This window comes from Acanthaster planci, linkage group LG06 (assembly GCF_054643075.1).
Source record: "Acanthaster planci isolate LZ-2023a linkage group LG06, COTS_SCS, whole genome shotgun sequence".
Taxonomy (NCBI): Eukaryota; Metazoa; Echinodermata; class Asteroidea; order Valvatida; family Acanthasteridae; genus Acanthaster; species Acanthaster planci.
This window is the reverse complement of record NC_141782.1, coordinates 12,888,709-12,916,650: the sequence shown is the minus strand read 5'-3', so window position 1 is coordinate 12,916,650 and position 27,942 is coordinate 12,888,709. Positions and strand designations below refer to the sequence as shown.

Genomic DNA, 27,942 nt, shown 5'->3' with positions numbered 1-27,942 from the left:
CCACTCAGAAGCAGTCTCGTCAATATTGCCTTGAGTTTGTTGTCTTCCATTCAACGGTGCATGTATTTTAGGAATAGTTCATCTTATTTCACAAAAAGCACATTAACTATTAAGACCTTACTCCCAACATTGTGAGGGCTTATATTTTGTTGCCAGTATACTGTCAGTCAATATAAGTTACTCTATCATAATGACAGAGTAGGCATAGTCCCCTTTGTTGGGATGAAGTTTTGGTGTAGAGATGAGGAGACAAGGCAATTTTAATGACAAGACGTGACATGTGTCATACTATCACAGTCTTTATTTGCATATTAATAGCAATATCAGCCAAGGCACTTTTATTTTAAATTGGCATACTGACATAGCTTCTATCTGTACAAATCTCTTCTGTCTGATCATCTTGTTGTCCGCGCAATGGTTGCGTTGTGCCCCTTGTCATTTCCGTGAAAACCATGAGAACGTTTCACTGATTGACATATTGTACGTTAATTCAACATCCTTCCGAAGACTTTGTTAAAGTACATGATCTGTAAACTACCATGTAGGTGCTTCCTTATTCCTCATTCTTTCCATATGTCTCAGCAAATTTGCTGAAAATCGAGTTGTAACGATCGTTGCCAAATAATTCAGATGCACATGCTCTATATATACATTTTTCCATTCTAAATTGATATTGCTCATTTTATTTAAAACACATACATATCGAGTCTAAATAAAATATTCCTACCTTAATTTAATTCCCGAACTTGATTTGACTGGTAAAACTATGGCTGGTCGTCAGTACAAAAAAAAGAGCTATTCCCTAAATTATCACGCAGCTATACCAAAACACCAAATGATTTAATGCCACTACTAAATGTAAAATACGGTCCTATTTTAAGGTTACTAAGCAAATGTATTTTTACATGATATCTGACACCATCACGCGTGATTATTTCTAAAGAGTTTGGCTGCCCATATGAAATAGGACGCAAAAGGGAGAGAGGTTGATAAGCTACAGTTATATTGGGATATGAGGCACTTTTGTCGTTGATAAAGACCTAAAAAAAAACTCACATGACACTCAACCACTACAAATGGCAAGACTGAGTAATGAGTATGTTTGCCTTTTTTATTGAAAAGTATTTACATTCAAAAAATAGTACTTTGGGTGAAATTCAATTCAGGCTCCAGAAGTGTGGGAATCCCTTTTATGATAAATACTACTCCTGACTGCAGATCTCATTACAATGTCTTTTTTCTGTTGTTCAAACACCATTCCAGACATTCAACGTTTAATGTGCAACTTGTTAACTTGTGTAGCCCTGATGCCGATCATTGGTTGAGCGTTTTCAATATTTCATGTTATCCTGAGGATGAAGGCCTATATTCCACAATGTTTGATTCTTAGAATAAAAACAAATAGTTATTTGTCAAAAGCAAAATCTTTGGGGCAGGGGAGTGCTTAAATTGAAGTTCACGCCCATTTGAAAATGAAAGATACCACAACATTATTGTTGCCTCAAAAGAACGAAATCTACCAGTGTTTTCACAAACACTCGATATCTGTGACCAAATCAAACATTAAAAAGCTTGAACACGATAGATAATCGGTAATAACGCCAAAAAAGACTCCGGTTTCTGGTCATGGGCTTGGTCCAAAAGTGATGCGGTGACGCGGGTTTTTTCCTCCTTTTTTCCCCTTAGAACTGATGTAAATGCACATACGGTATGCTTTGGAGCGCATGGCCTTGTTACTGTGAGAAGTGTGGATTAACTTTGAATTAATAAAAAACCATAAAATATGTTTAATTAATCTCACTCAAACAGGAGGCTTCTATTCTTGGCAAGATTGAGCTAGTCTTGTTAAAATACAGTAGCACAACTACAATTGAAAAATCGTGAAAAGCAAATGTTCAGCTTCAGTTCCCGGTTTTAAATGAAATTCTTATGACGTAGCTGTATATGACATTCTTTGCACATTGTTTTCTGCTTTAGTTGGGAGAATTAAGTTGCACGTCAAATAGCCTATGAAAAAAAATAATTGAAAACAGTTCAGCTCCACAGTCTAAATGAAAATAAAATTTCCAAGAGGTAAATGATATACTGTGCACATTGTTTTCTGTTTCAGCTTATGAGAAACAAGCTGAACATAAAATATTGGGGGAAATTTCATCTCAGAAAAATAAAAATCTCTCACTTTAATCCACCTTTGTTCTTTGCAAGTGACAATGCATGAGTAGTAACGTACATACATGTATGGTTGTCATAACGCAATGTCAATCCATAGAATCACGCATAATATCAAACTGCAGCCAACTGATTTCGACACGAATGACGTCATCTGATTAGAGTGCCCAATTGAAATGTATGGAGGCCTATGGGGATTCCTTCACCGTACATAGTACTCAACCCCACCCATCAAAAACACGTTAAAATTACGCGGTAGCAGAATTCCTGCCGATCAAGTACGTTTGGCGGCTTTTGGAAATCGTTTTATGCAAAAAATAAAAAAATTCTTTATTTTGCCGCAGGTCTACGGCGATGCACGCGGTGACCAGAAACCGGAGGCTTTTTTTGACCTAACCTCGCTGACTTCAACAAACCTACTTTTTAACTACATGCTACTCTGATATTTACATTTACACTTGTGTTCTTATACAAACCCACCGTAGAGATTTTGATAAGCAGTGACACTATTGGATTTGCCTCGTCTATCGCACAGTGCTCTTCAATGAGACTAAATAAACCGCACGCGTATCTGCAGTGCATCACCAATGCTTTACTATAGCACCATCTATTTTGCATGGCTGTTGAAATGCTCTTTTCAAATGTATCAGAAAACATTTTGGTGTTTCATCGAAAACTTTCAAAGCTTGTTACCCACGGGGAGTTACGTCTTTTGCTACCTTTGCGTTTTCCGGCGCTTCCCGTGGGGGAGAATTTCACCCAGTTGACCCCCCCCTGTACGGACTATAAAAAGGACAGGTTCCCGAATTAGTCGTCGATATTGATGTGGATTGTCATGCTGTCCGCTCTTCCAACCGTTCCATCTGTTGGGAAAAGAGTAAAAAGATCAACCACCCCCGTGTTACAGGTCGATATGGGAACATTATACGCGATACATCCATTAGACTGACATGTAAATGATGTATTCAGGAATCTGCACATTGTTCTATTTCCTCGTTCTCACCATTGGACAGTACATTATTCCACGTCACTGCGTTGTTCCCTCTGCTGTAGAGTATGATCGGGTAGGGATATTGTGTTGTAGGATCCTCCCAAGAACAGAATGCCTTTATTTGTGACTCTGTCACAACCAGCCAGCCTACATCATCTGAACAACCCTGGTAGTTGGCGTTAATGTAAAATCGCCGATCCCTTTTTATATGTAAGAAGAAGAGAAATCAAAATTAACAAAATAAAAGCAATTTGGAATTCCCCCCTTTTCTCATCTTGATTGAACTTTACAGAAATAATATACTTAGATGATTCTTTGATACATAAGCTATCCAAATATGTTTTTGAAATGACTTTGACACGATTGTTTTGTGTATATGTTTTCACTTCAGGCTGCGATTACTTGGGTTTGCCCTTTCCGCCTCAGCAGGTCACAAATTATCATTTGGTCTCCATCAGCATACATTCTTATAATATTTTTACTGTTTCCCAGTCAAAATGGTCAGACCACAGGATTTAAGGAGGCAGACTCTAACACCCGTTCAGATAGGCGTTCTAGAGTCGCGCCGAGCCAAATAGAATTGAGAGTGACTCAGGTCGACCCAACTGAATTTTGCTTACAGACAAACCAACTTAATACATACATTGGCATGGGGTTCGGCCCATTAAGAGAGCGACGTCTGAAACCAAGTCGCACTGGTGTCGTTCCAAGCCCCGCCAAGGTTCGATCTTTCGCCTGCTAATACGCCTGGTCGCTCGATTGTTTCAGACGTCGAACCTTTTTGCGTTCTTAATTCAAAATTAGCTTTTAACTCGGTCTTTTTGACTCTGGAACGCCTGCCTAAAAGGGGGGCATAATGTTTGAAATAAGATCAACTGATATGGGTATCAGTCAATACATGAAGACGACATCCATAATCATCACTTCATGAACACAGTGGCAACGACAAAATCACAAACCACGGCAATCAACAAGAAACCCGCAACAGCCCCGATGATTCCACAAATCTCCACAGCCACCATTACACCTGTAGGCTTACTAACTCTTCAACGTGACCTTCCATGCTGAAGTACCGACCAGAGCGTGTAGCGCGTGAAGCACTGGCAGAGCTGAGATCTTCCCAAGGGGACGATATGAGTCTGTCCTGTCTAAACCAGTTCCTGATATCTGACCCAATCCCATTGAATACCAGCTCAGCTGTCTTTCCTGTGCTGTTATGCAAGGAAAGCTTGACCTGAGTGAAAATGAAGAGATAATTATGTGCCAGAGGTGGCTGCAAATCATTTTTTTGCAAGTCCAAGTCACAAGTCATTTGGTCACAGGCCAAGTCAAGTCTAGTCATAAGTCATTTGGTCAAAATACAAGTCAAGTCACAAGTCTCTTTCTCCAAGAGACTTATATTCAAGCTGCACATTATTTTGTCCAACTGTAATCAGCAAAAAGAACCAGGCGCCAACTTATGAAGTTGCAACTTATAAAAATAAAGGGGCCGGTCGAGTAGCGTCTGACTTGGGTTGGTAACAAGTCATTTTTTGCAAGTCCAAGTCAAGTCACAAGTCATTTTTTGCAAGTCCAAGTCAAGTCAAAGCTGGTATTTACAAGTCCAGTCACAGGTCACAAAAATAGCGACTCGAGTCCGACTCGAGTCCAAGACTCGCGTCAGCAACTCTGGTCAGTGCTCTTCAACAAAAGCTGTTGTTCTCTTGTGATCTCCCTTCATCTTCATACAAACATGGAACCTCAAATCGTCTCCTGTGTATTCTTGACTTGGTCTTAAAAACACCTTAATTTTGCCCTGAGAGTGTGCATGGTGCATTCACGTAATGAACACTCATTAGTCTTAAGGCAAAATTATAATTGAAAAATATAAACTGACTTGAAAGGAATCTATTAAAGCTTAAGTTTCTTTTGTGTCAATGATGGTTTCCAAGTTGGCAGAATGTTTCGGCAGTGTTGCTGGTACAGAAAAGTCAGTATTTCCGTTGTAGTTTCTCAGCCTATAGACTATTCTTTGTGCTGCCAGTACCAATTCAGGCAAATTGCATTCTTCACGGCAAGCCCTGTAACTCGAGAGTTTATGTCGCGCTATCGTTGTTCCGAATACCACTGGCAAGACGCTGCCCTATTGAGGTCAGCCTCTATCGCAACTAACGCGCCTATTTCTGCACTATGGGCCTCGAGCTGGGCAAAGAAAGGGCGTTATTTTCTTAGCAAGGGGAATCCTTTAGTCAGAACTGAACCTTACTGGTTCATGAAAAACGTAGAAATACATGCGTTGTGGTCGCATCGCTGCTAACAAAATGAACACTCCCGACATGGCTTTTTTCTTACTGATAAGGGGGGTGCTTCTGCTCGAGGCGAATAACCACGCTCATTTAATTAAGTTCGGCACGGGAGTAGCGCGGCGTTTAGCCTAGAGCTTACTCATCACCAAAGAGAGTTATAATTTGTCAATCCCCTACGGGTGTGTAACGCAACAAATTGGGTCTTTGCGCGAGCGCAAAGCGCTCGTTAGTGATGACATGCTGGTGTCGGCTTATCCCTTCTCATTGCACTGGTGAGGGCGCACTAATTCCCCGAACCTACCCGTCTGACATGTAACTGCTTGTTGCGCCAAACTCGGTGAAGGTCATTATCCCGACAACTCCCACTGATCTCCACGCTGGGGTCCCAGCTCTCGCTGGTCCACATATCGTACAGTTTGGCTCCAGTTCCCGCAACACCTTTAAATACCAGTTGCCAATCGGGATCTGCACAGGAAGATTTTAATAATTATTACATGTATTATAAAACTCCCAATTATTTTTAAGCCGACAAATTATAAATCCCAAAATGTCAAATGGCAATTACAACGATACGACGTTGGAATGTCACCTGAAAAAATCAAAAGGTGACTGTACCATGTGAATTCAAATTTGAAAGGATCCGAGGCTAATAAATCAAAACATTGTCGAAAATAACACTTTTACACTGTTCAGTAAATTTGAATAAGGTTTGATCAGGTTTTAAAAAGATAATAGGTCACAAGTGTAACTTGACCTACCTACCCTGAGCAATTTTGTTAGCTTATCCCGTGGTCCCCACAACCTTAAAACTGTGATCGGCTACTATGTGCACAACCTCAGACCGCGAAGTTAGCACTTCCTTTGAACGGAGTGTTATTTCAAAGATTAACAGAAATTGAAAACATTTTAGTTCGCGTGAAGTATTTCAAAATAACAATAAATACGTAAACATTTCAAAAGCATCATTAATTCAATGTTGACCCCATTAATAGTGACCCAAAATGAATAAAGCTATCTTGCGTTTCCCTGCCCACAAAAATTCCCCATCATCTTTTAAAAGTTTTGCTCATTCTTCATTGGTTTCTGCTAGCATTTTTTTTATTTCCGGCGAAAGAATGCGCCCCTGCAACCCTTCATCGGTAAATTTGAAGCATTTTTTTCTCCACTGGTTCATCAGCAATATTAAAATACACACAAGCTCACGTCACACGATTATACACTGTTAGTGAGACACGTAACAATAATCATAGCTTGATTAATTTCATTGTGCATTCCTTGCTCGGTAGGTTGTTTCCATATGAATCAACAGCAGAATCGTTTTGTGCATGACGAGACACGTATCAGCGGCGTATCAGCTATCTTCGCACGTCACCCACAACCTTGACATGTCACTAAATTTTGAGGAAACGCACCGTGTAGAAGTAAAGGAGGATTCTTTGGGCTTGAGGGTACTCCAGCGTAATTAATTGGTAATGTCCATGAATATCTTTTGTATGCGCCCAATATCCTGACACTGTTTCTGATTATTATATCACTCGACATTATATGCAATTTAATTTCACGTCATGTCGAAGTTGACCATAGACGAACCCAGCGACGTTTCATTGGACATGCTGAGAGCCCCTTTCATGGCAGTAAGCATGGCGTTGGATTTTGTACGAGAGCGACTCTCTCCCGTTCGCAGAACAGTGGTCCCAAGGAACTGTTGCGCCCGTTTTTCACCCGGATCTGAATCTCGGTTAGTGATAGTTCACTTATTCCAGAAAATCCCGCCTTATGGATGGTGCAAACCAGCGTTAGGATCGCTGGTCGAGATCTAGATCCTTGTGAAACAAATAGGCCCGTTGACGCAATGTTGAAATCCCATTGGCGGCGGCCACTGAAAACGACCGGTGATAGGCCTATGGTTACCGTGGTCACTGGATTTGCCTATAGATCGCAGACAATGGAACATAGCATCATGGCATCATGTTATCCTGTTTGGTTGAACAAAATATCACCAAATATGGATTTCACATTAGCGCTTTCTGCGCATATCCGCATCGAAACCGAGGCTCTCTGTTGAACTTCTTCGCGCGCCCGCAGAGTCGACACAGTACATGCAGTATCCGGTTCGTAAGTGTGGTGCAGCTTCAGCTTAAACCACGCCCACTGCACAAGATAAACGACCACCGCAGGTGCGTTACTTCGCTGTAAATTGCCATTGTTTTTTCTTTTGATTTCACATGTCAAGTCATTCTGAAAGACTCGGAAACCACCACATCGATTTTTTCAACATTTATCCACATCCCCACTTTATTCGGCCATTACGTAAAACAGCCTCATCGACTTGTTTCTGATTACGATGTACTGGGTCTTATTTGTAATTGTCATCCACTTTCATCTCTTTTTAGTCATTAATTTCTTTCATTTTTCTTTAATTACTTTTCATTTTGTGGGGGGAAGCGCTCCCGCAACACCCATACTAAATATTAAAATTGGTAGGCGTATGTCCTCCGCGTATGAGTTGCTTGTTAATCACCAATTTACGTTGTCGTTAATTATAATCCACCGTTCTATAGGCAAAAGCCTTGTCACGTTAATGTAACATATTCATGTTTTTATGCTGGGCTGTCTTTGAGGTAAAAATCGATTATGGCTGGATAAAACCTTTAGACTAAATTCATGTCAGTCTAAATAAAAGTGGTAAGTAACTGTAAACTAAACTTCAAAGACGTGTTTAAGGGATCAAGCCACAAGTGAATAATATGCTTTTAAGGTGCTTCTGTTCCACATTAGGGGTATGATACACATAACAGATCTTTGCCTACGATCATTTTGGAACTTAGTTTCAGACCCCATGTAAGCGGTTTCATTAGTTCGTCAAAGTGCGAAGGGTTTTCACCGAGTTTCATGTACAATGAACATTTTGGGCAGCTGGTGACGAGGCTGAGGTTTGGAAACGGCATTGACTGGGAAGCTGATAAACTGAATTATTTCAAGGAGAGTGTGAACAAGTGGAGCACGGTGCATTTGCATGTTCGTTAGCCAAGACCGATTTGGCACTTGTAGAGGAATAAGATACCCCAGGCTGATCCAACATTTGACATTATCTGCGAGATATTGTTTTGCTTGTGTCACTGGAAGAGCTGAAGCAAGTACAATTTCACAATATAACACTAATGCCTACCTCGTGTACCGTCTAGGTAAGAAGGTTTGTGTCCGTTGTCATGGCTACTCAGGCTTGAAGTAAACGTGCATCCAGTCATCTGTAAGAATGTACAGTAATTCTATAAAATTAATTGCAGTAATGCTCACGAGCGAATAAAAAGACATCTGTACTTTAAATTAATGGTCAGAGGTTAATAGTTAATAAATGGTTAGAGTAAATATCCGACAACATGTTATATCCTTTGTAGAGCTTGAAGACATCTGTCCTTTCTGGCTTTGACTCCAGCGTTGGCATCGTCGCTCACCTCGGAACACAACTGTATTAAAGCGGACAGACAAACGTCGTGTGTGAGTTCGAACGTGGTATGTGTGAGTTTGAACGTCGTGTTTGTGAGTGGTCGGGGCCGATTTCATGGATCATTTGCATGATTTCTTTTCCCTTGATAAAAACAGGATTACCAACCAAAATGTTCATGTGTTGCATGTTGCTTGTGACTGCTGTTCAGCTGATGGTTGGTTGTCATATAATTATCATAAAAATCATAAAATGTTTGGCTGATAACCTGTTTTTCCTGAGCAAGACAATACCGTGCTAAGCAAATTTTGTGCTTAACAGCTTGAAATTGGCCCTGACTACTCTCAAACACGACGTTCAAACTCAAAACACGACTTTCGAACACACACGACGTTTACAATTCACACACGACGTTTACAGTTCACAAACACGGCGTTTGAACTCACAAACGCGACGTTCAAACTCACACACACGACGCTTGCCTACCCGCTTTAGAACACCATACAAAGATAGGGATAGGGACTTCAATGGAAGCCCAGGGCAAAGGTGTGGACAAAGCCAAGAATCAAGAAAATGATTGATCGATTGATTGATTGATTGATTGGTTGATTGATTGATCGATCGATCGATCGATCGGTCGGTTGGTTGGTTGATTGCTTGATTAATTGATTGAATTCTTTCGTTCGTTCGTTTCTGACCAAATCAATGGCAACAAGACTTGTATGTCCTTCGAAATCACTCTCATAGGATATGGCCAATAATAGTGACACAGCACCGGAAGAAAGGGCTGGGGGGGCTTAAGCCCCCTTGGAGTTGCTGTTTGGTATTGTTTGTTGTTGTTGTTGTTGTTGTTTTCTTTTTCCTTTCTTTTTTTTTTGATGTTTTTGTTTTCTCTCTTTTTTTTTTTGCTTTCTGCAAAACGAAGATACAATATATAGTACACCTACATCTTAAACTACAATAGTTATGATATAGCTGTAAATCCCAGTCCCCTGTGATGCTTGCAACTGGGGAAGGGTCTTGTGCATAATGAACCATCTTGAAGTGGAATTCCTTTCTAATACCCCTCTCCCCATCGACAAAACTTTGGTACCACCAGTGAATGTTATTTTCCCGGCCTTGAGTTCCGTTGAAACGCCTCCCGTGCCATGCAATGTGGCAACAAAAGCGCTATTGATTTTCGTTCAAATAATACATGATGTTAACCTTAAAATCCCTTCAATATTTTTCCCGATATCGCTGCATTGCATTTTTCACCAGCAAGCCCTTAGGGGTTTATTAGTAACACTTTGCAATCATTTTGACAGCAAGGTTTTAAAAATCCAACGTAAAGCTCTCGCGCAGTGCTGTATTTTCACTGATACATGTTTGCCAAATTTCCCCACTTTTCCTTGGTCTTCATTTCTTGTTGCAAGCAGGCTGGCACGTGCGTGGCCTTCAATTTCAAATGAGCGTAACTGACAAAACGGTATGTCAAATTGAGTTGAAACTTCACATATTTGCAGCTAAGAAGTGTTTTTGTATGCATACTGGGGTTTTTCTCCTTTCTTCTTTTCAAAATCAACCATGGGAAGGCCGTGTTCATGGAAGTGGAATCCCCCGCCTCCGCCCCCGGCTGTGACTTTATCCAAAATAACCCGAGCCAAGACCGGTACAGAATGAATAACATGTATTCGGCAATGAAACAGAACATTCCTTACATAGCCACAAAGAAAGCTTTGGGTTGTATGGGCTTATAAATCTGAAAAGATTTTCTTGATTTCATTTTATTTGAGACAATGGCATGGAGCATTTTAGAACTCCGAAAGAGAGCTTTTCCTAAACCGGGACGTCACGCTATGCTTTCCACCGCTCCGTTACTTTGCAAGAATGCAGCCTCTCTGTCTCGTAGAAAGCAGGAGGCTTTTCGTTACGTAAGGCTGAAATCCATCACGCCAAAGGAATAAATGTGCATTGACAACTCGACGGGTGGATAAAGGTCATTAATACGTCCTTTCAATTTTTTCCTCGTTGATACAGAAGCAGTCACTTCTGAAGTTTTTTTAAATGTAGCCTACTCGAAGCTTTTCTTTTTATCTGAGCAAAAATGGCTCTGAGTGGAAGCTTCGTCAAATCAGCACTCAAAATGTCAGATTTGAACTTGACCTTTTATACACATTCGTCGATTTCCAATTTCATGTTTGACCGCCATTTTTTTTACAAGAACAAGAACACCATAAAGACGAAGTTTGGACTGTTTCGTCATTGAACGTCATTGAACATTTAGTAAGAGTTTCCAATACTTTGTGAATGAATCTTGTGGTTTGCACTCTTGGCCTGCGATATTGTTAAAGAAACAACTGGTTGGCTTGCCAAAAACTGTGCTTGTGACCTAGCAAAAGAAATTAGTTTGCACAAATAGCTGTTGTCCCAAGCGCAAGCGCCACGAAGCTTTGTTCAATTATTTCCTGAAAAGATTTTTAGAAAAGAGCTAGTGAATTTTCAACGAATTTTGTACTCAAATAAAAGTATACATTTATCTGTAACAATTATCGCTTAAATTAAGCAGAATCTCTGGGAGAGGTGTTAGAAAGAAAAGACTGGCTTAACTCGTGGTGTAGGTAAACTATAGCCTCCCTATGTGATTTATCCATTCTGTTTAGATGCATGATTCATTTCACACACCACTAGAAGTAGGCAATATTGGTATATATTTACATATCGTCAGGCAGAACCTAATATAAAACTAGCTTTCAGCAAAAAGAATTAAGGGTGGAGCGGAACAGCGCCCAACAATGCCACTCAGTCTGTGGTACCTAACGAGACCAATCAATTATTGGCCAGAACGCGCCGTCTTGGCGTAATATCTTTTAAAACATGCTCCAGGTTTCTGCACAGAGTGGTCCCTGCTCTTTGTTGTCGCGTGGTTTGTCCTCCGTCGATATAAACAGTTGCAGAGAAGATCACAGTTTGCAGCATTCTTGAACCGCACATCTGCGTATTAAATTAAAATGCCAGGTTTGTGTACACCTTCATGTTAAAAATTTTGCGAACAGAGTATGCGCTTTCATTAGCTAGCTGCTTGTGTGTTTTTGTTTGTTCGTTCGTTCAATATAACGGTCATTTGCAAGTGAGCATGCTCCACCACTGATCGCACAAAAGATCATTGTGTCTTGTAAGTGAGCGTTAACAAGGTCGGTTTTGAATAAAACTCCATCTGTAGTGTGACCCTGTTGTCAAAGTGCTCTATTGTGTTGCACTTCAAGACACTGCTCCCAAAGGCAACCTCCACATGTGACATCATGCTAGTGCTTCGCGGTTCCCTTCAAGTTAATTTGCACGAATGGAGCGATAAAGTTACCTCAGTCTGCAGGCCCGTTGCCTGGGCTATCACAATATGCTTTGGAAAACAACATTGAAAAGTTGCATGTCTGTCTCGAACCAAAGGTTGCATGTAAGACTTGTACAATGTAGTTTTCAATATTGACTTTATACATTGATTTCAAACCCAATCCCTTTGAAATACCTGAAATGTGGATATTTGCCGGAACTTCCTGACGGTACATATGACTAGAGATTGATTCGTTAATATGCATGTATTATTATATGCATGTATGGTTACTTTGAGCTTGAGAATCAACCTATAAACCGTGGCTCGTATGCAGAACATTACAGTATATTTAAAATATTCAGTACACACACACACACAAAAGACCACCAACAAGCAGAACTCGGAGACGAGCGGGGGGGGGGGGTTCGTTCCCAGCCTACGGGCCTGGTTTGCATTCTTTCTGATGGTATTACTGAATAATGGAGTGGTAAACTTTGGGGATAAAGATAAGAACATTAGATTACATTGTAGGTTTTCAATTTTTAGTACACTTGTTCACTCGAGTTTCCTATAAATAATTATGCAATATCTTTACGCAATTGCTACGCAAATACACTGCAAGCATTTTCCGCGCTTTTAATGGGCTTTATGAAGTTTAAGGGGATGCATTTGTTGCTCCTCAGCAGGCAGACGGTAATGCTGAAGATTATAATTGTACAGTCTATCCGGTTTGTAAGTGAATTTGTCACAAAGACGGACGCGCCACGATTTGCAGGCTCCCATTGGACGATGGCAGAAGTTGCGCGTTAACTTCCGGTTCCATGGTTCCACATAAACGGCGATCATTGCGTGTAACCCTATGTGCAGTGCACGTGTGCAGTGGGGGTGGTTTAAACTGAAATGACTTCACACGTACGAACCGGATTAAAGCGGCAAGGGTGTCAATGTTATACTAACAACGACTGGATACCTCAGTCCGTATGCACATTCTCGGCGTCTTAACCTTTCATTTGCAGGCCATGCTGGGAATTTTTTAAGACAACTGCAGAAAAATAAAGTAATGGAATGTAGCTCCTAGAAAGTCGTTGCAAATCTCTCCTTGATTTCAGAAGTAAATCTTGCAATTTTGAGTAGTTTAGGTCATCCTTCTTCTTAAAACACAAACAAAGACTCCTAAATGCTGAACTGAAATGGGTCGCATGAATAAAAAGTAGCATTTGCTTTTACAGCCATTTTCGAAGCAGAGAAATTTTTTTCATCAAAAATTACTGCCATCGTGCTTATCTGTCATGCTGAGGTCTCAAGATACAGTACCGTATTGTACTATGTGCGTGTGTACATGTACGTGCAGGCAACGGAAACCTTATTGTACAAAACTACCCAGCTGTGTAGTCGGCCTCAAGCATAAAGCATTTGCTACTATTTATACTAGTAGTTGCTGAATAGTAAAAGAAACATTTTATTCCTACTAATTCCAGCATTTGCTTATTCGGAATGCTTTTACTTCTCAGTAAATGATTTTGCTTTTGCTTGAACTTCATAGCATTTGCTATTTTTCATTCATACGACTCATTGACGCCCATGGGTGTAGTTCTTTAGGTTAAACGGTACGGTAATTTTGGCCATACCGAACAAGACAGTAAAACCAGCTACTATCATATTATCAAGCTCACGGACAATTTAAACAGGGACGACTTCGAGCGCCTCCAGTGCACAAACTCAGTTCCATGCGTGTTACGGATTGTTCTCTATTTTTCTCGAGGAAACTCTCGACCGCGTAACACGCGTTGCTCGTACGTCACAGTTTACTCGTTCTGTTTGACGAGCTAGTTTTCTTTATTTTTCATTTAAAAGAAAATAAAAATACAGAGATTCGATCAGATTTTCGTCTGCCGTGCCATCCGAAATGAAACGAATTAGTTTTATTTTCAGAGTAATCCTTCGAACACGCGTGATTGGGGCCGTTATTTTGAATCCACAAGTCTCTACTGCCGTTTACGTTTATAACCAAATATTCATAAAACTATGGTGCATATTTCTAGAAAGTGGTTCACTGTTATTGCTTCGTTCTTTTGGGGGATGTAGTTGCACATTTAAAGACAACTTTGGTGTGTTTTTGACTTATTTGATCACAACTATCACCGTCATTTACAAATCTAGAAACTATCTAAGAATGGTATAGGTTTTCCCGCCCAACTTTTTAAATTGGCGCTCCAATTAACGTCAGACTCATTCAGTTTAGCACAAAATAGATTGACAATCCAGATCAACATTCAATCGGCCAAAATAATCATTCAACTCCATGAGCACGCGATTGCAAATTCCTGTTAAACAGTAAAGTTTGAGTCGCTATTCAGTTTAGAAAACCCCAAGAACAGAAGTCAAATTCGCACGGTCACTCTGTGGTACTCGTAATAGGCATGCGATTTCGTGAAAAGGCAAGCATTTCTGACATCCGTGCTATGTTTTTCATCGAAGTCTAATTTACAAATTTGAAATATTTTATGCTTGACTAACTTATTCAAATTCCATCATGAAGATGAGGGGTTTCACTCGCAGAAAAAAAATCTCTCTCAGTACACTAATATCACCTTGATGGGAGAACCTCTTGTCTACAATGTACGTATTTATTTCTGCTTAAAACGAGAAAAAGAAATGAACAAATTCTTCTTATCTGGTTAAATGATTGTTAAAACAATGACCACATACTCAATCTTTTCAGCAATAATCTTGTAATTTGTATTTTTCCTGCTTTAAGATTTAGAAAAAGAAAGAACAAAATTGGTTTTATGTAATCCGAAATTTTTTACTTCAAAAAAGGTATTATCCCCATAAGCATTTAACAGAACAAAAGTATACAAGTATACGTTAAATGAAAAGGTTGGGGATAATAAAGATCCAGGGCAAATATCGCCAGCGATCAAGATGTCTCTGGAACCGTACACGTATCATAATTATACAGAAACTCTATCTTTTCTCCAATACTTAGGGTATGTATACTTTGAAAAGCTAACATTGCGAATATGAGTGCCCATTGACAGATATGACAGTAAAATTTGGGTAAAAATCCACCTCCCAGTCACCCAGGGCGAAATTGATTGACGCTTGTGCATCGTGGAATTGAATGATACTGTTACTAAACTGAATCTGAAACTGAAACTGAATGTAAATGCACTTTCATGAATTTGGACGCTGTTTTAACTAATTCGGCCGGGAAAACCTACATGAAACTGCATCTATACTTGGAAAATATACCGACCCAAGCTGGGATATTTATGAAATTTTACTGTCCGGGATTCCTTATTTTATATCTTTATGAAGGTACTACAATAATATTTATAACTTTTCTACATTTTTGATAATACGGTTTAGGATATCAACTTTTTCATTTCACGAAACATGAAACCCAACGGAAAATGAAATCTTGTTTTAATAAGGTAACTTCTTTAAAATTTAGTATACACATTTCTGAGATTGCATAGGATAAAGTAGCTTGAGTATTATACTTTATGAAAGGTTATATTCTGACTTATAATATTAAAAGTAAACGAAATCGCGGAAGGATGCAGATGTCCTATCATAATTTAATTACTAAATGATTTTCTTTGGTCATCTATTTAATATTTTACTTGTTGGGAACAACAGACAGCATGCATCCAGAATGCATGTTTAATCCTTGATATCAATGTTTCCTCAATGGTTTTGGGAAGGTATTGTTACCTTAATGTCAAATTAGTTTTTAGACGGTGAATAGAAGTGTCTTAATTGTTATTTAAAGAATCGATATTCCATATTATACGAATTACATGCATCTTGAAGGGACGAATGAAAAACGAATGGTGTTCATGAAAGGAAAAGAATTTGTGAACAGCTAAGAACCAGTACATGTGAGACTTAGTAAAAGGTGGCATACATGTATATTCCAAGCACTTTAGGGTATGAATTAAATTTGCATTCATTCAAATGATGTAATATTTACATTTATTGTTTTAATTGATTTAAAAATAGAATTCTACGATTCAAAGGGTGTACACTGGCAAGAGAGTCATAACCTTACAAGTGTTCCAAGCAAAATAACAGCCTTCTAGTGCTAATTGTTGTATCAAGCTACTACATTTTAAAATACTTCGAACGATACGTTAAATCTATTAAAAGGCCTGATAATTATTATTTTAACGTATTTTCTCCTTAAATATATTTTGTTACAATACTTAACAGATGTAGGTAAACTGATAGACAAACTAATGACATATGACTTCAAGCACTCCCTCCTCGAGGATTAGACCTTATTTGATTGCAGCTTCGCGCGCATGGCATCACTGTTATGTATCGATGTCTTGCAATGCTACGGCTGGAAGTGTTATGCAATCCAGTGTTATATTCACGTTTTCTCCTTTGATACTTTGCCTGCTGTACGCAAGCGTTGCACAGCCGTGTTTAAAATGGTCCGGGCCTATAGCCAAGCTGTACGTGAGGTCAGTGCGTGAAACACAACACTAATACCGTCATCGCCTTGACTTCCCGCTCGTCTGTGTAAAACAAGGCTGTTAAAATGTTAAAAGCCTGACCCACTCTTTGTGCATATTTGTAGGCCTACTCTTCTTCAAAGTATGAAAAAATGAAATCTTTTGGAGGTTGGGTAAATTGAAAAGTGCACGTTTCAAAACATTAGAAATGATCGAAGGTTTTCTGAACAAGTGAGAGCGATGGTGTTGTGATTTAAATCAGGGAAGACACAGTTTTTGTTTCCAGGTTCAAATGTAAACTCCATAATTATATTGAAAACATTTCTAAGAAAAAGGTTTATCGCTCACTTATTGAATACGGCAAAACAGACAAATAATTCTAGCAGTTTTTTTGCACAAGTCAATCACACATCGAGGTTTGGTACCTTTATTAGATGAATTCACTGTTGATTATATATTCATTCAATCACATGAATATGCAAATTTGTATTAGCATTAACCAAAAAGGCTCCCAGAAAATATTAACATAGCAAAACTGAAATTGAAAATAAGGTTACTTGAAACACAAAGGTGCAGTGTTGAGGCTTGTGGTAAAATAGTTGTATCTCATGGTCCCTTTAATTAAGCAATGTTGCTAGTATGGAAGCTTTCATTCCCCTTTATAACCAAATCTGTCTACTTCCATCAACACAATGTAATGACTCCAATCGTTCGTATACATGTATTTACTGACGTTGAAGTTAATCCAACAACGTGTTTTCTTGTTGTTGCCATTCATATTACATGTACGCACTTTCATGGGATCTGGCCCTTTAATTGAGAATTAAACCTAGCAGTGGGGGAAGTTGACATTTTTGATCAACCTGTCCTAGAGAAATTGATAATTGGGAAGAACGCTTAATCCGATTTACATTAAATTGGTGTCAAAATGACCGCAATGCACCAGCTGAAAACCTTCAAAAGGCTTGGTGTGATAACAAAATGCGTCTTAACAATATTACAGAAAGTAAACTGACGATGAAATCTACACAGCCTTTTATTCGTACAGCTGAGGCGGCTTCGCCCTCTTCCCGACCTCTAACATGAATGATACGATATCAGCTCTTGTTTGAACACCGGAGAAGGCCAGACAATTATTTTTTTCATCTTTATTTCACACTACCTTACTTAAGTAAAAGCCCGTTTGTTTTTATTGGGTGGTTTAACAAAGCATATGATTTGAAGGCAGCCTGAATTGAAAATTGCCCGTATAGGGAGAGCAATATGTGCACATTTCTTTAAAATGTTTAAAACATGCGCAACATACCACTCTAAAAAACGTACCAAAGCTCGGGGATGTCTGGCGGGTAAAATTAAATTAAAGTTATCTCTCTTTTTTTAATAAAAGATAGAAGATAAATAATCATGGACTCATTTTTAAGGTGATCAAGAAAACAACATGTTACCTGTTCTGTGAAGGTATAGATGGACCCCGACGCCTTGACCAGGTGACTTTCGGACACGCTCAGGTGCGACAAGGTGTTCAACTCGCAGACTTTGCTCTGCCACCAGTAGTTGGCCGAAGAGCAATTGGCTGATTCCAGGCAAGCAACATGGCACAGCTTATGCGTCCTGGTATGGATCGAGGAGACATTCCAACCCACCAGGGCGGTGTCTACCACACTGCACCAAGGCGTCAGGGCGGCCCCTGCCCAAGCCGCGAACCCTACTAGTAAAGCATAGACAAAGAGCAAGGCACCGACTGCACTGGAAATTGTGGGCCACGCCATCCTGGCAGCTAACAATGCTGAAGAAGTGCGCGCTGTCATCGTCCAAGGCGAATGGCGACAGTGCCAGCGACGTCGTTATAGCCACTTCTGCCCACAGTTTCAATTGTTCGAATATGAAGGGTTCATAATGGCTCTTGATCGATGCTACTCGTTGCCAGAGTACCTATGGCGAAGAACGTTATTACCTCAGCTTTCAAATTGCTCCTTTTTCCTCACCTCATGCAGGATTTATTATCCTTCGGCAATGGACCGTGGTTATTGTGCGTCAGAGGTCCGGCGTAATTGAAAATGCTCAAACTTGCACAAACATATTTAAACGTGGTAGTCTGGGAACCATCGCATCGAGTAACTGAAGAATTGGGTGGTACTCCCCCGTGGTAACGCCATAGCAGGTTAACTGAGATACACGCCAACAAAGTTGAAAAGAAAACCTTTGTTATGATCAGAGTCTCAAATTACTAAAACCAACAAAGCCAATGAGGCAGGGGCGTAACTATAATTACAAAAATTTAATATGTTTGACATGTGTACAGTGCATGTATAATAAACTGCTTGGGTACAGTGGATGAATTTCCGATGACTGTGCTGCATGAATATCCTTTCTCCTGGGTAAGAAGCTTAGTGATGCCTATACTTAGAAGCTTTGGATGCCACGCTTGGGTAGACCAAACGGGGGCAACGAGGACCACGGTTGCTTTTACCTCGTGAATTTTTTGAAGACACTTGGAAATTAGAACAAGAGGAGGAAGGGCATTGCCCTAGAAGACATAATTCTGTCTAATATTTGAAGAACCTCGACAGTTTGCGAACGGTCGCACCTTTCATTCTCAACATATCTTGACGTTGACGAGTAAGTTTGTGTATGTTTTCCTGGCATCTCTGTCTAATCTGCCATCAGGAACCCCAGAAATGGAATATTCTGAGACGGGATTAGCTGTGACTTGGCCTTGTTCAACACTAAACCCCGATTTGAAGTACACTTACTGCCAGATGTGTGTTGTCCAAACACCAAAAGTGGCACGATGCATCCAGGATTAAAAATGTCGTCCAGGTAAAACTCGCATCTGACGTCCCTTCTCGCAAAGTTGCCGCTACTGGCTTCAGGATTTGGGTGGAAACTAGTGGAGCACAGTATAGACCAAAAGGAGGCACGAAAACTGACAGATGACACCCCGCCGCGAGAAACGTGAACATGAAGAAACTTGCTGTGGGCTACATTGATGGGAACCGTGAAATGAGCGTCCTTTAGATCTATTGACGTCATCTTGTCCATGGGTGACAACAGATCTTTCATTTGAGTGATGTATTTCATCTTGAAGTGGTGATAGGTGATGAACTTGTTCAGAAGACGAAGATTTAGGCCTATGAATAGACAGAGATCCCCTGACTTCTTGGGTACCGTAAAAAGTGAAGATGAAAACTGCCCTTGCACTGGAGGTTCAATTGAGATAACACCCTTACAAAGCGTTTTCTGCACCTATTGTTAAAAAATAATACCTTTCTGAACGGATTGAACCCGAGTAATAAAAACAGCCATCTGAAAAAGGTTTAAACGGAAACTCCAAATTCTGTTTAAACGGGAAGCCTGTCTCCACGGCCCAGTGCGGTGGGAAGGGAGCCGAAACCTAGCGGACCTTGCAGCACCCTTATATGGGCTGGATTGTTTTTCCTTGTGAATGCAACCATGGAGCTATTAAACACGAGGAGTAAGAACGAAGTTCCCACAGACCGTATTCCGATTAGCTGCTCCGGTCGGCTCCATAGGCAAGGCGTGGTTACTGGCCCCAGTGTTGAAGACCCTAGACATTCTTTGTACACAGTGATCGCCACCGCCAGGTAGCTGGTAATCCACACACTCGCCGTGTTTCGCTCCGGCATACTGGAGTAAATAAATCGTGGAAAAGATGCACGGAGAGGATGCACAGTTCTCTTCAGTAGTCCTCAGGAGTCAGCGAGTGATCCCTGCAGATGCGCTCGACAATTCCTAATCAGCTGTGGTTATTTGGCAAAAGTCGGTAGAGAACAAATACCCTAAATATGAACTGTGATATTTATGTCATAAGTCGCAATCCAAATGGTTCCTACGGTCAAAAGGAGGTGGAAACATGCTGCAGGAATGCATTTGACAACATGGTGAGGTTCTATGCCGAGACAGCTGTGGACGTAAAAGTAAAGACGTAACCAGACTTTCATTGTCATTGGAATATCAGAAAAATCGCTGAAATTATCGAAATTTAAGTCTCCGATGACGATGGTTTCCGTCTCAAGGTGGCCATGTTGAACATGCCGACGTGTTACAGACACGCATGCCTGGTACCCACGATCCTTTGCAAATGCAAACCCGAGCATTCCTTGTAGCCCGCAAGCGGCGCAGAATTTGTTTTGTCTTTGCAGCACGTGCAGGGCTTGCGGTGGCCATCATTGACCCTTTTGATCTCTGTATGTGCTGACTCCTTGTGTTTGATAGCTCCATGAAACGCTAGAACCCGTGGGTTTAGCTATGGTGTTACTTGCCTTCTCTGTGTTCACCGTGTTCTTTTATGAGTGAATCTCCAAAGAGCTCGCCTAACGAAGGGGAATTCTTCAGAGTGTAACACTTTTTATCAACTATTGCATCAAAAGTGTAAAATGACTGACTGGCTGAGCCTAAAAAGACCTGTGGCTGGGTGATCCATGATCACGTCCCAGGGGACCTCGGCGAGACACTGGGGGTCAGCTACGATGTCATAAAAATAATTATGTACATGTACGTACAAAAGGCAGGGATGCCTGAAGCAACTGGCTATGAGAAACTTTAATTCTATTGTCGATACTCACAAGAGAAGAGTTGCCTTGAACTCTCTCTCTACAGACCATCCGGTAGCTCGGGGAAGAGAGAAACATTTCTTGCTCCCCTGGCACGATGTAGCCACTCAACCCCTCTTTGAATTCATCATTCGGCAACTTGTTGGTCATGAGATCACTGTATCCAAAAAAGGCACACAGCAAGCTCTTTCAAGTGGGGATTACGAAATTTCAAACTGCCCCATGCACTCTGAGATAGCAATGACGCAGATGTAAAACCAGACAGATGCATTGGCCATAGCCTCACTCTCATCAACCCAGGTAGAAACGGCGGGGGGAATTCAAATTCTGTTGCTGTTGAGCGACACCTGCGGACGGCCGAAAAATGAAGAACACTCCCGTGAAGGGGCGGGGATGTAGAATGCAGGAACAGGCATTGACCCATGGAAGAGGAGGAAGGCCCAACCGCTAGCGGGAGGCTTAGATTCTACGGCCCCGGGCTCCACATGTTATAGGTCCACCCCATGTAAGAGAAGGAACCGTCATTGCTTTGAAGGGATGACCTTGGTTGCCCCCTAAAAGGCGGATTGGACGGATCAGTACCTAGCCCAGTAGGGCAACTACGTTGAGAAGGCATGGCTGATACAGTGATCGAAGAGACAGCGAACGTGGTAGACTAAAACAAATAGCTTGAGTTGGGGACACGACGGTCCGGCGACCCCTACCGAGTAACCAACCCATGAAGGGACCGGTGAAGGTAGCTATACCGCCGACCCGTCCTTGGCGTGGTGCTGGATAGGTCTATCTGCAGATCAATTATGGCCCTCCAAAAGTGCACATTTCCACGGCTTCGAGTAGTGTTTGTGGTCGGCAACTTAACCTTCACGTTTGTGTCTCCTTCTTCAATAATTTGCGCTGAGAATTTGTCGAATAGCATAACATGGGTGGCCCTGAAAGGACGTAAATATTCACGACTAGTCGTGAATATTTTTTGAACGTCATAAATTTACTTCCGACTAATTGTGAATATTCACGTCGTGAATTTATTCAGGTTTAGTCAAGAATATTTTTGGAACGTCGTACATTTTATTTGCAACTATAATTCACGACCATTCGCAAAGTTTGTGGCGAATTATGTCTCCAGTGACTTGATGGGGTTGATTTTTGCCCCAGCAACACACAACGTCGTTTAGTTTCCAGAGTAAAAGTCATCATCATTCAACTGGGAGCCGAACTGGGCTTGTGTTAGCTTCAAGCGTCTGACATGATAAGCGACTTATTACAAACGACCATAGAGAATGGATCAACGACAGAGTACGTTTCTTGGACCAGTGGTCCTACATCATGTATTTGCTGCAGAGTGCAACTTCCCGCCGTCTTGTAAAAGCGCCAATTACATTCCAAGCTACTGGAAAAATATTAGCGATTAGTGCTGACAAATGCACGAGCTTGTGAAAATATTCACAACGTCGCAAAAATTTTTCACGACTAGTCGTGAAAATTTCATGACGTCGCAAAATTATTCACGACTAGTCGCGAAAAATTCAAGACATCGCAAAAATATTCAAATTTAGTCGTGAATATTTATGTCCCTCCATAGGGCCCCATGAATTAACAACACTTTATCGTACAGTGAAGTCACCAAAGTCATTGTGCGACCGAAGGTGCACGATCGACCGCACAGTTATAGTTTGTCACGTGTACGTCGATCAAAAGCAGTCCACACACCGTCTGTGCAGACCATTAATACTTTACAAATCAACAAATGTGGTAACTATACCCTTTCATTTTGGGCGTGTGAGTTGTTTTTGGAAAAACGTTAGATCGAATTTCTCGCAATTGCCACGGAGCTCGAAAAGGTGCCCTATGTTGCACAGTTCTGCTCGGTTTTGACCGTCCCATTTTCTGGAGGGTTAGAGTGAGATAGTGATGCATTCGAGTGAGGTAAACTCCTTTTTCTTAAAGAAACTCTAGATTAAACCAATCTAAATTCTCCTTTAACCTATTAATTACGGTTTTTGTGTCTATTTATCACTAACAAAATGTGTTTAGGCGCACCGAAGGCGCGTTGGCGTTCACTCAATTGAATTGTTTGCACACGTTCGTCAGTCCACGTTGAAGCTAAAGTACAGGTCTGGGGTCCCAGCATAGATTTAGCAATGGTGTTGAAAGGGGAATACCTGGGCCATCCACCCCTCCCTGGGCCATTCTGGTTTCACTGTCTTGGCGATTCATCACAAACTCATCAGTTTTTGCTGTGTTTTTAAATTACCAAGGGGACACATTGCCCTTTGTAGGGACTTGTAACCACCCAAGGTACGGTACTAGCACCTTCTGAGTTGAAGGAATATTTTACGGAAGAAATAAAAATGACAGTTATCGTTTCAGAAAAAAGATTCCCAAACCCCAACGCTACCTGTGACCAGTTTTAAAGTAACTTGCATCTCCTTCCCCGCACTGAGAACACAAGCCGAGAGCCCGACCCAGCTGCCAAAATTTTGGATCCTTCTCGACTAGGCAACTGTTCTTGTTAAGTTCATGCATGAGAAGTAAAAAGCCTTTCTTAAATGTTTTGTGTAAATTAGAATTCTCAGCAGTGAGTTGTGTCCGCAGGCGTGGCTCGTAAACAATCAACATGATTGACCATCAACGACCAAGGAAATGTCATCAGGAAAACACCACTAACTACCACGGCGCTGGCAACCATGCAAACCGGTTTACACTGATTAAATCCAAATAATTACATCCCGGCCAGGAACAAACCAGGTACAGCATGTGATTTTTGTACCGTGAAAATGGGCGCGAATGAAGAGCGTGCAGGAGATCGCGCGTGTGTGGCTGGAGAGGAAAACTCCTGCCGATTACAACACATTTCGGCTATAGACATTTGATCACGACGGATGACATGCAAATAGGGCAACACGGCTATCTGCCTCGAGCAGAAGCACCCCCTCATCTTTTGAACATAGCAGCGTTGGTCAGGAAAGCATGCATTTTGTTGGTAGCGACGCGACTACAACGCTGGCGTTTCCCTTTCGTTCATGAACCAGCGGTGCGCAGCTGGTACCAAAGGAGCCTCTGTTGCAAAGGACATAGTGCCCTTACGTAAACCACAATTCAACCGTTGTTTTAGAAAATAATATTCATTTGTATTGTTAACTGATAACGAAGGAAATATTGGAGATCAAAATCTCATCCCCACACGGCGGACCGATCCAGTAACACCCGCCCGCTACGGCCGTGAGCACTCAGCACGTGCTCTTCTCCAATGCCACACTACAGGTTCCGGCCTCGCAGATCAAACACGCCATGTCGGACTCCAGGGTCACACGGATCTGAATTTCGATCAATGATCGCGTCGCTGGTTCGCTCTATCCACGAGGCAAGTTTTGGTGTCAGTGAGCCAACGACAGATCACTGATCGCAATACGGATCCGCCCTTAGTGCACGCATGTCAGACATGAAATCAGAGCTGTGATACGTCACAAAATAATTGGGCGGGGCTTAATGGATCAGTCTATTGAATAAACAGTATCCAGAAAAACGGGTCTTGTTAAGGTTGTGAACTCTCTTCGCCAGAGTTTGTGTATTATGGTGTACTATTTACGACAAACATTTCTCTCTCTCCTGCCTCCCCCCAGGCGACGCAACCAGACGACGTGACGGCACGATGGCTCCCTTGCATCGTGCCGTCGGGTCGAACCGTCGCCTTCTTGCCATTCGATCGTTTGTACAAACACCTCGCCCGTCGCGTCGTGCTGTCTTATAGGTCCTTTCCTTGTTGCATTTTTTCTGCCTAAAAATCGCCCCTTCCGTCGCTCATCGCGTCGTGTCGTGCATCGTGTCGCCTGAAGCACGACGCGACAAACCACACGACGCGACTCGTCGTGTGCTGTCGCCCTTTACTTCATGGTGTTTATAGAGGGCGCCTTTACTGTTTTCTTTCATTTCCGTCCACCTTTCTTGAAAAGTACATGCAACTCGCTCTTTAGTGTTGATTTTTCATTGTTTTTTATCTCATCGATTCATTAATTGGGATTTCTGTTATATTTTATTGAAAAAATAATAAAAGAGCAAAAGAAAATCAAAATTTGTAGGAACTGCTCTCTCAAAATAAGCGGAAACCGCAAGCTCAGAATTCGTCACTCCCAGCCAATGATTTCTTTTGTTTTCTCTCATTTCCATCCATCGCGCTTGCAAAATACATGCCCTGAGCCGCAGGCGTTGATTTTTTTGGGGGGGGGTTGTTTCATCCATTCATCAAAAGATTTAGTTTTTGTCATATTTTATCGAAAAAAAATGAAAACGAGCAAGAAGAAAATCCGCGTATGTAGGTGCTCTCACATAATAAGTGTAAGCCCAGAATTCGTCACTTTTTAATTCACCCGGCTGATCCTTGTTCGAATGTCCGTCCAATTTTTTTTTAAGACTGTTGATGAAGTTCCCATTTGTGGCAGATTTGTAACCTTATAAATATTTCTCTGTGGTCCATGCCAGCGGTTTCCAAGTAGTTCTCCAACTCCTCCAGACAATTTGTGTACAATTGTACGACCACAGGTTTGACCGTGGATTTAGGTAGTTACTACCCAGCCTGCTCTATATTATTACCCTCAGAATATTCAGTCTTCCTTCAGTATAGTCTTCCTCGTTAACTTCATCAGCACCACACTTACGATGATATTGGTCCTGCTTTCTTAATTAAACACTATAGATCCTACCACCATTGTGACGGTTTTTTTTTTCGTGCTCTCTGTTGGGCCTCGCGCTTAATTTCTCATGAGATCTGCATGTTACTTTTTTGCAAGCATGTAATTATGATTGATGTATTGTATCTCAGAATGGATTAACAGTAATTATCAGAAAAATCAGAATTAGATCAGGAAAAGCTAACACATTGTTGCGGCTGACATTAATATTATATATAATTCCTGAAGACATTGCTGATTAGTCTCGAAGCTCTTCCTGAAAAAAAGAAAAGAGTTTTCTTCAACAACTCACTCTGAATGAAAACACAAAGTTAGAAAGAATCCACGAAAAAGAACAACAGAATCAAGGCCTGGTACCTGTGGCATGTACTGTGCAAGCACGGGCCGGGGGAAGGAAATGAAAGAAAACAGTAAAGGCGCCCTCTATAAACACCATGAAGTAAAGGGCGACAGCACACAACGCGTCGCGTCGTGCGTCGTGTCGAGCGTAGCGTTGTGCTTCAGGCGACGCGATGCACGACACGACGTATGACGCGACGCACGACAGCACGACGCGACGGACGACGGAAGGGGCGACGTTCAGGCAGAAAAAATGCACGACGTTCAGTTCGGTTTTTTGGGTTTGATTTCTTGGTATTTTATGTCTTCCAATTGCCTTGTTTGTAAAAAAAACAACAGAAATTCAGATTAACAGTATTATTTTGTTACTTCTTCTGTACATGCAATTCACTTCATGGACTAAGATTTGTGTGTAATCAATCGACTATCAACTTGATTTCACTGAGTTTGCTTTCGGCAAAAGGTCATGAAATATCGCTTCAGAACGACTCAGACGCCCGGTAACCCTTGCTTTAAGTTGTGTCACTGTTGTTTATTTCAGACTGCTGGAGCAGCTTTACAGTGTTTGTCGGGGCCGTCATCGAAGACCTCACACTTCGCCTACTCTAGTCCATGCATTTTACTGGCGCAAAGCGGCAGGGATTGGTGCATCTGCACCCAGAGGATTCAGGTCTTAGGTTCAGAGGGCTAAATTGTTTTCCTCAAACGACTACCATATTTTTCATCCATGAAACAACACTCACCTCTCCCCCAAGAAAGGTTGTAGCAGTGTTTTTGAAAACCTGGAGATTTCGATTCTCCCATGGTAACTTACCCCGTACCCAACTTCCAGTTCTTGTGAGTCACCTTCGAACGTCCTCGGTGTCAGCTCCTTCAGAATTAAACAATTGTAACTCCTTCGGTTTGAAAGAACTCTTGTCAGAATCAGCCCATAGTACATTTCCTCATGATGTTGAGAAGTTTTGTTGAATTGTGCCAAGCCTTCAGATATTCTTTATCATATTGTGATCTAAAGGGTTGGTCTTTAGTGTGTTGCCTTCACTCTGTAGTATACCATTTCATTTCATATAATTATACGAGCATACCAATGAACCGTGAAGTCATTAGCTGTCAGACCATGTTTAGAACTTCGAATGTCCTTTTTATCTCTGCGATGGTTCCATTGTGTCCTTTAGCGTTTCCATGAAAACAACATAAAATATGAAAAAATGCATAAAACATCCTGCTGATAAAGCAGTCAGAGATGATGATCTGTTGAGTACTGTATTATGCTTTCCGTATTCCTCATGCGCAAGTTTGCAGAAAATGGTACGATCTTTGTCGAATAATTTAGCCAAAAGAGATTCATGCTCAAACTATATACATTTCTTTCATTTTCGAGAAAGATAAAGATATTACTTATCGTAAATTAAAGAACATACAAATTAAGTCTCAGATAATTTATTTCTACACTATTTTGATCCCCAAGCTAAATACTTGATTTAAAGAAATATGCTATATTACAAAGAAACACCACGCAAACGACAATGTGCCAGTGTCACTGTAGGGTTTCCTCCTTTTTTTGCTTACCATACAGTTGCTGGTGAACCTAAAAACCTTTACCTGCCGCTAGGGAAAGGTTCAAGATTCTTATGCAGCTATCAAAACACCAAAATGAACATTTAGGTGAAAGGATAAA

At 41.1% G+C, this 27,942-nt stretch overlaps 1 protein-coding gene across 2 annotated transcripts; it reads right to left on the bottom strand.

Moving 5' to 3' along the window:
- Positions 1-286: 286 nt before the first annotated feature.
- On the bottom strand, positions 287-27,380 carry LOC110974836 (uncharacterized). 2 transcript variants are annotated; one of them, XM_087138427.1, is made up of 6 exons: positions 27,079-27,380; positions 8,615-8,693; positions 5,747-5,910; positions 4,204-4,394; positions 3,173-3,360; positions 287-3,032 (listed from the first exon to the last, which is right to left on the bottom strand). In XM_087138427.1, the coding sequence occupies exons 1-6, from the start codon at positions 27,202-27,204 to the stop codon at positions 2,977-2,979; spliced, it is 804 nt and encodes a 267-aa protein (XP_086994553.1). In that variant the 5' UTR covers positions 27,205-27,380; the 3' UTR covers positions 287-2,976. The 2 variants fall into 2 exon arrangements, with proteins under 2 accessions (XP_086994553.1, XP_022082430.2); XM_022226738.2 differs by lacking the exon at positions 27,079-27,380 and adding an exon at positions 18,112-18,580.
- Positions 27,381-27,942: the final 562 nt, after the last annotated feature.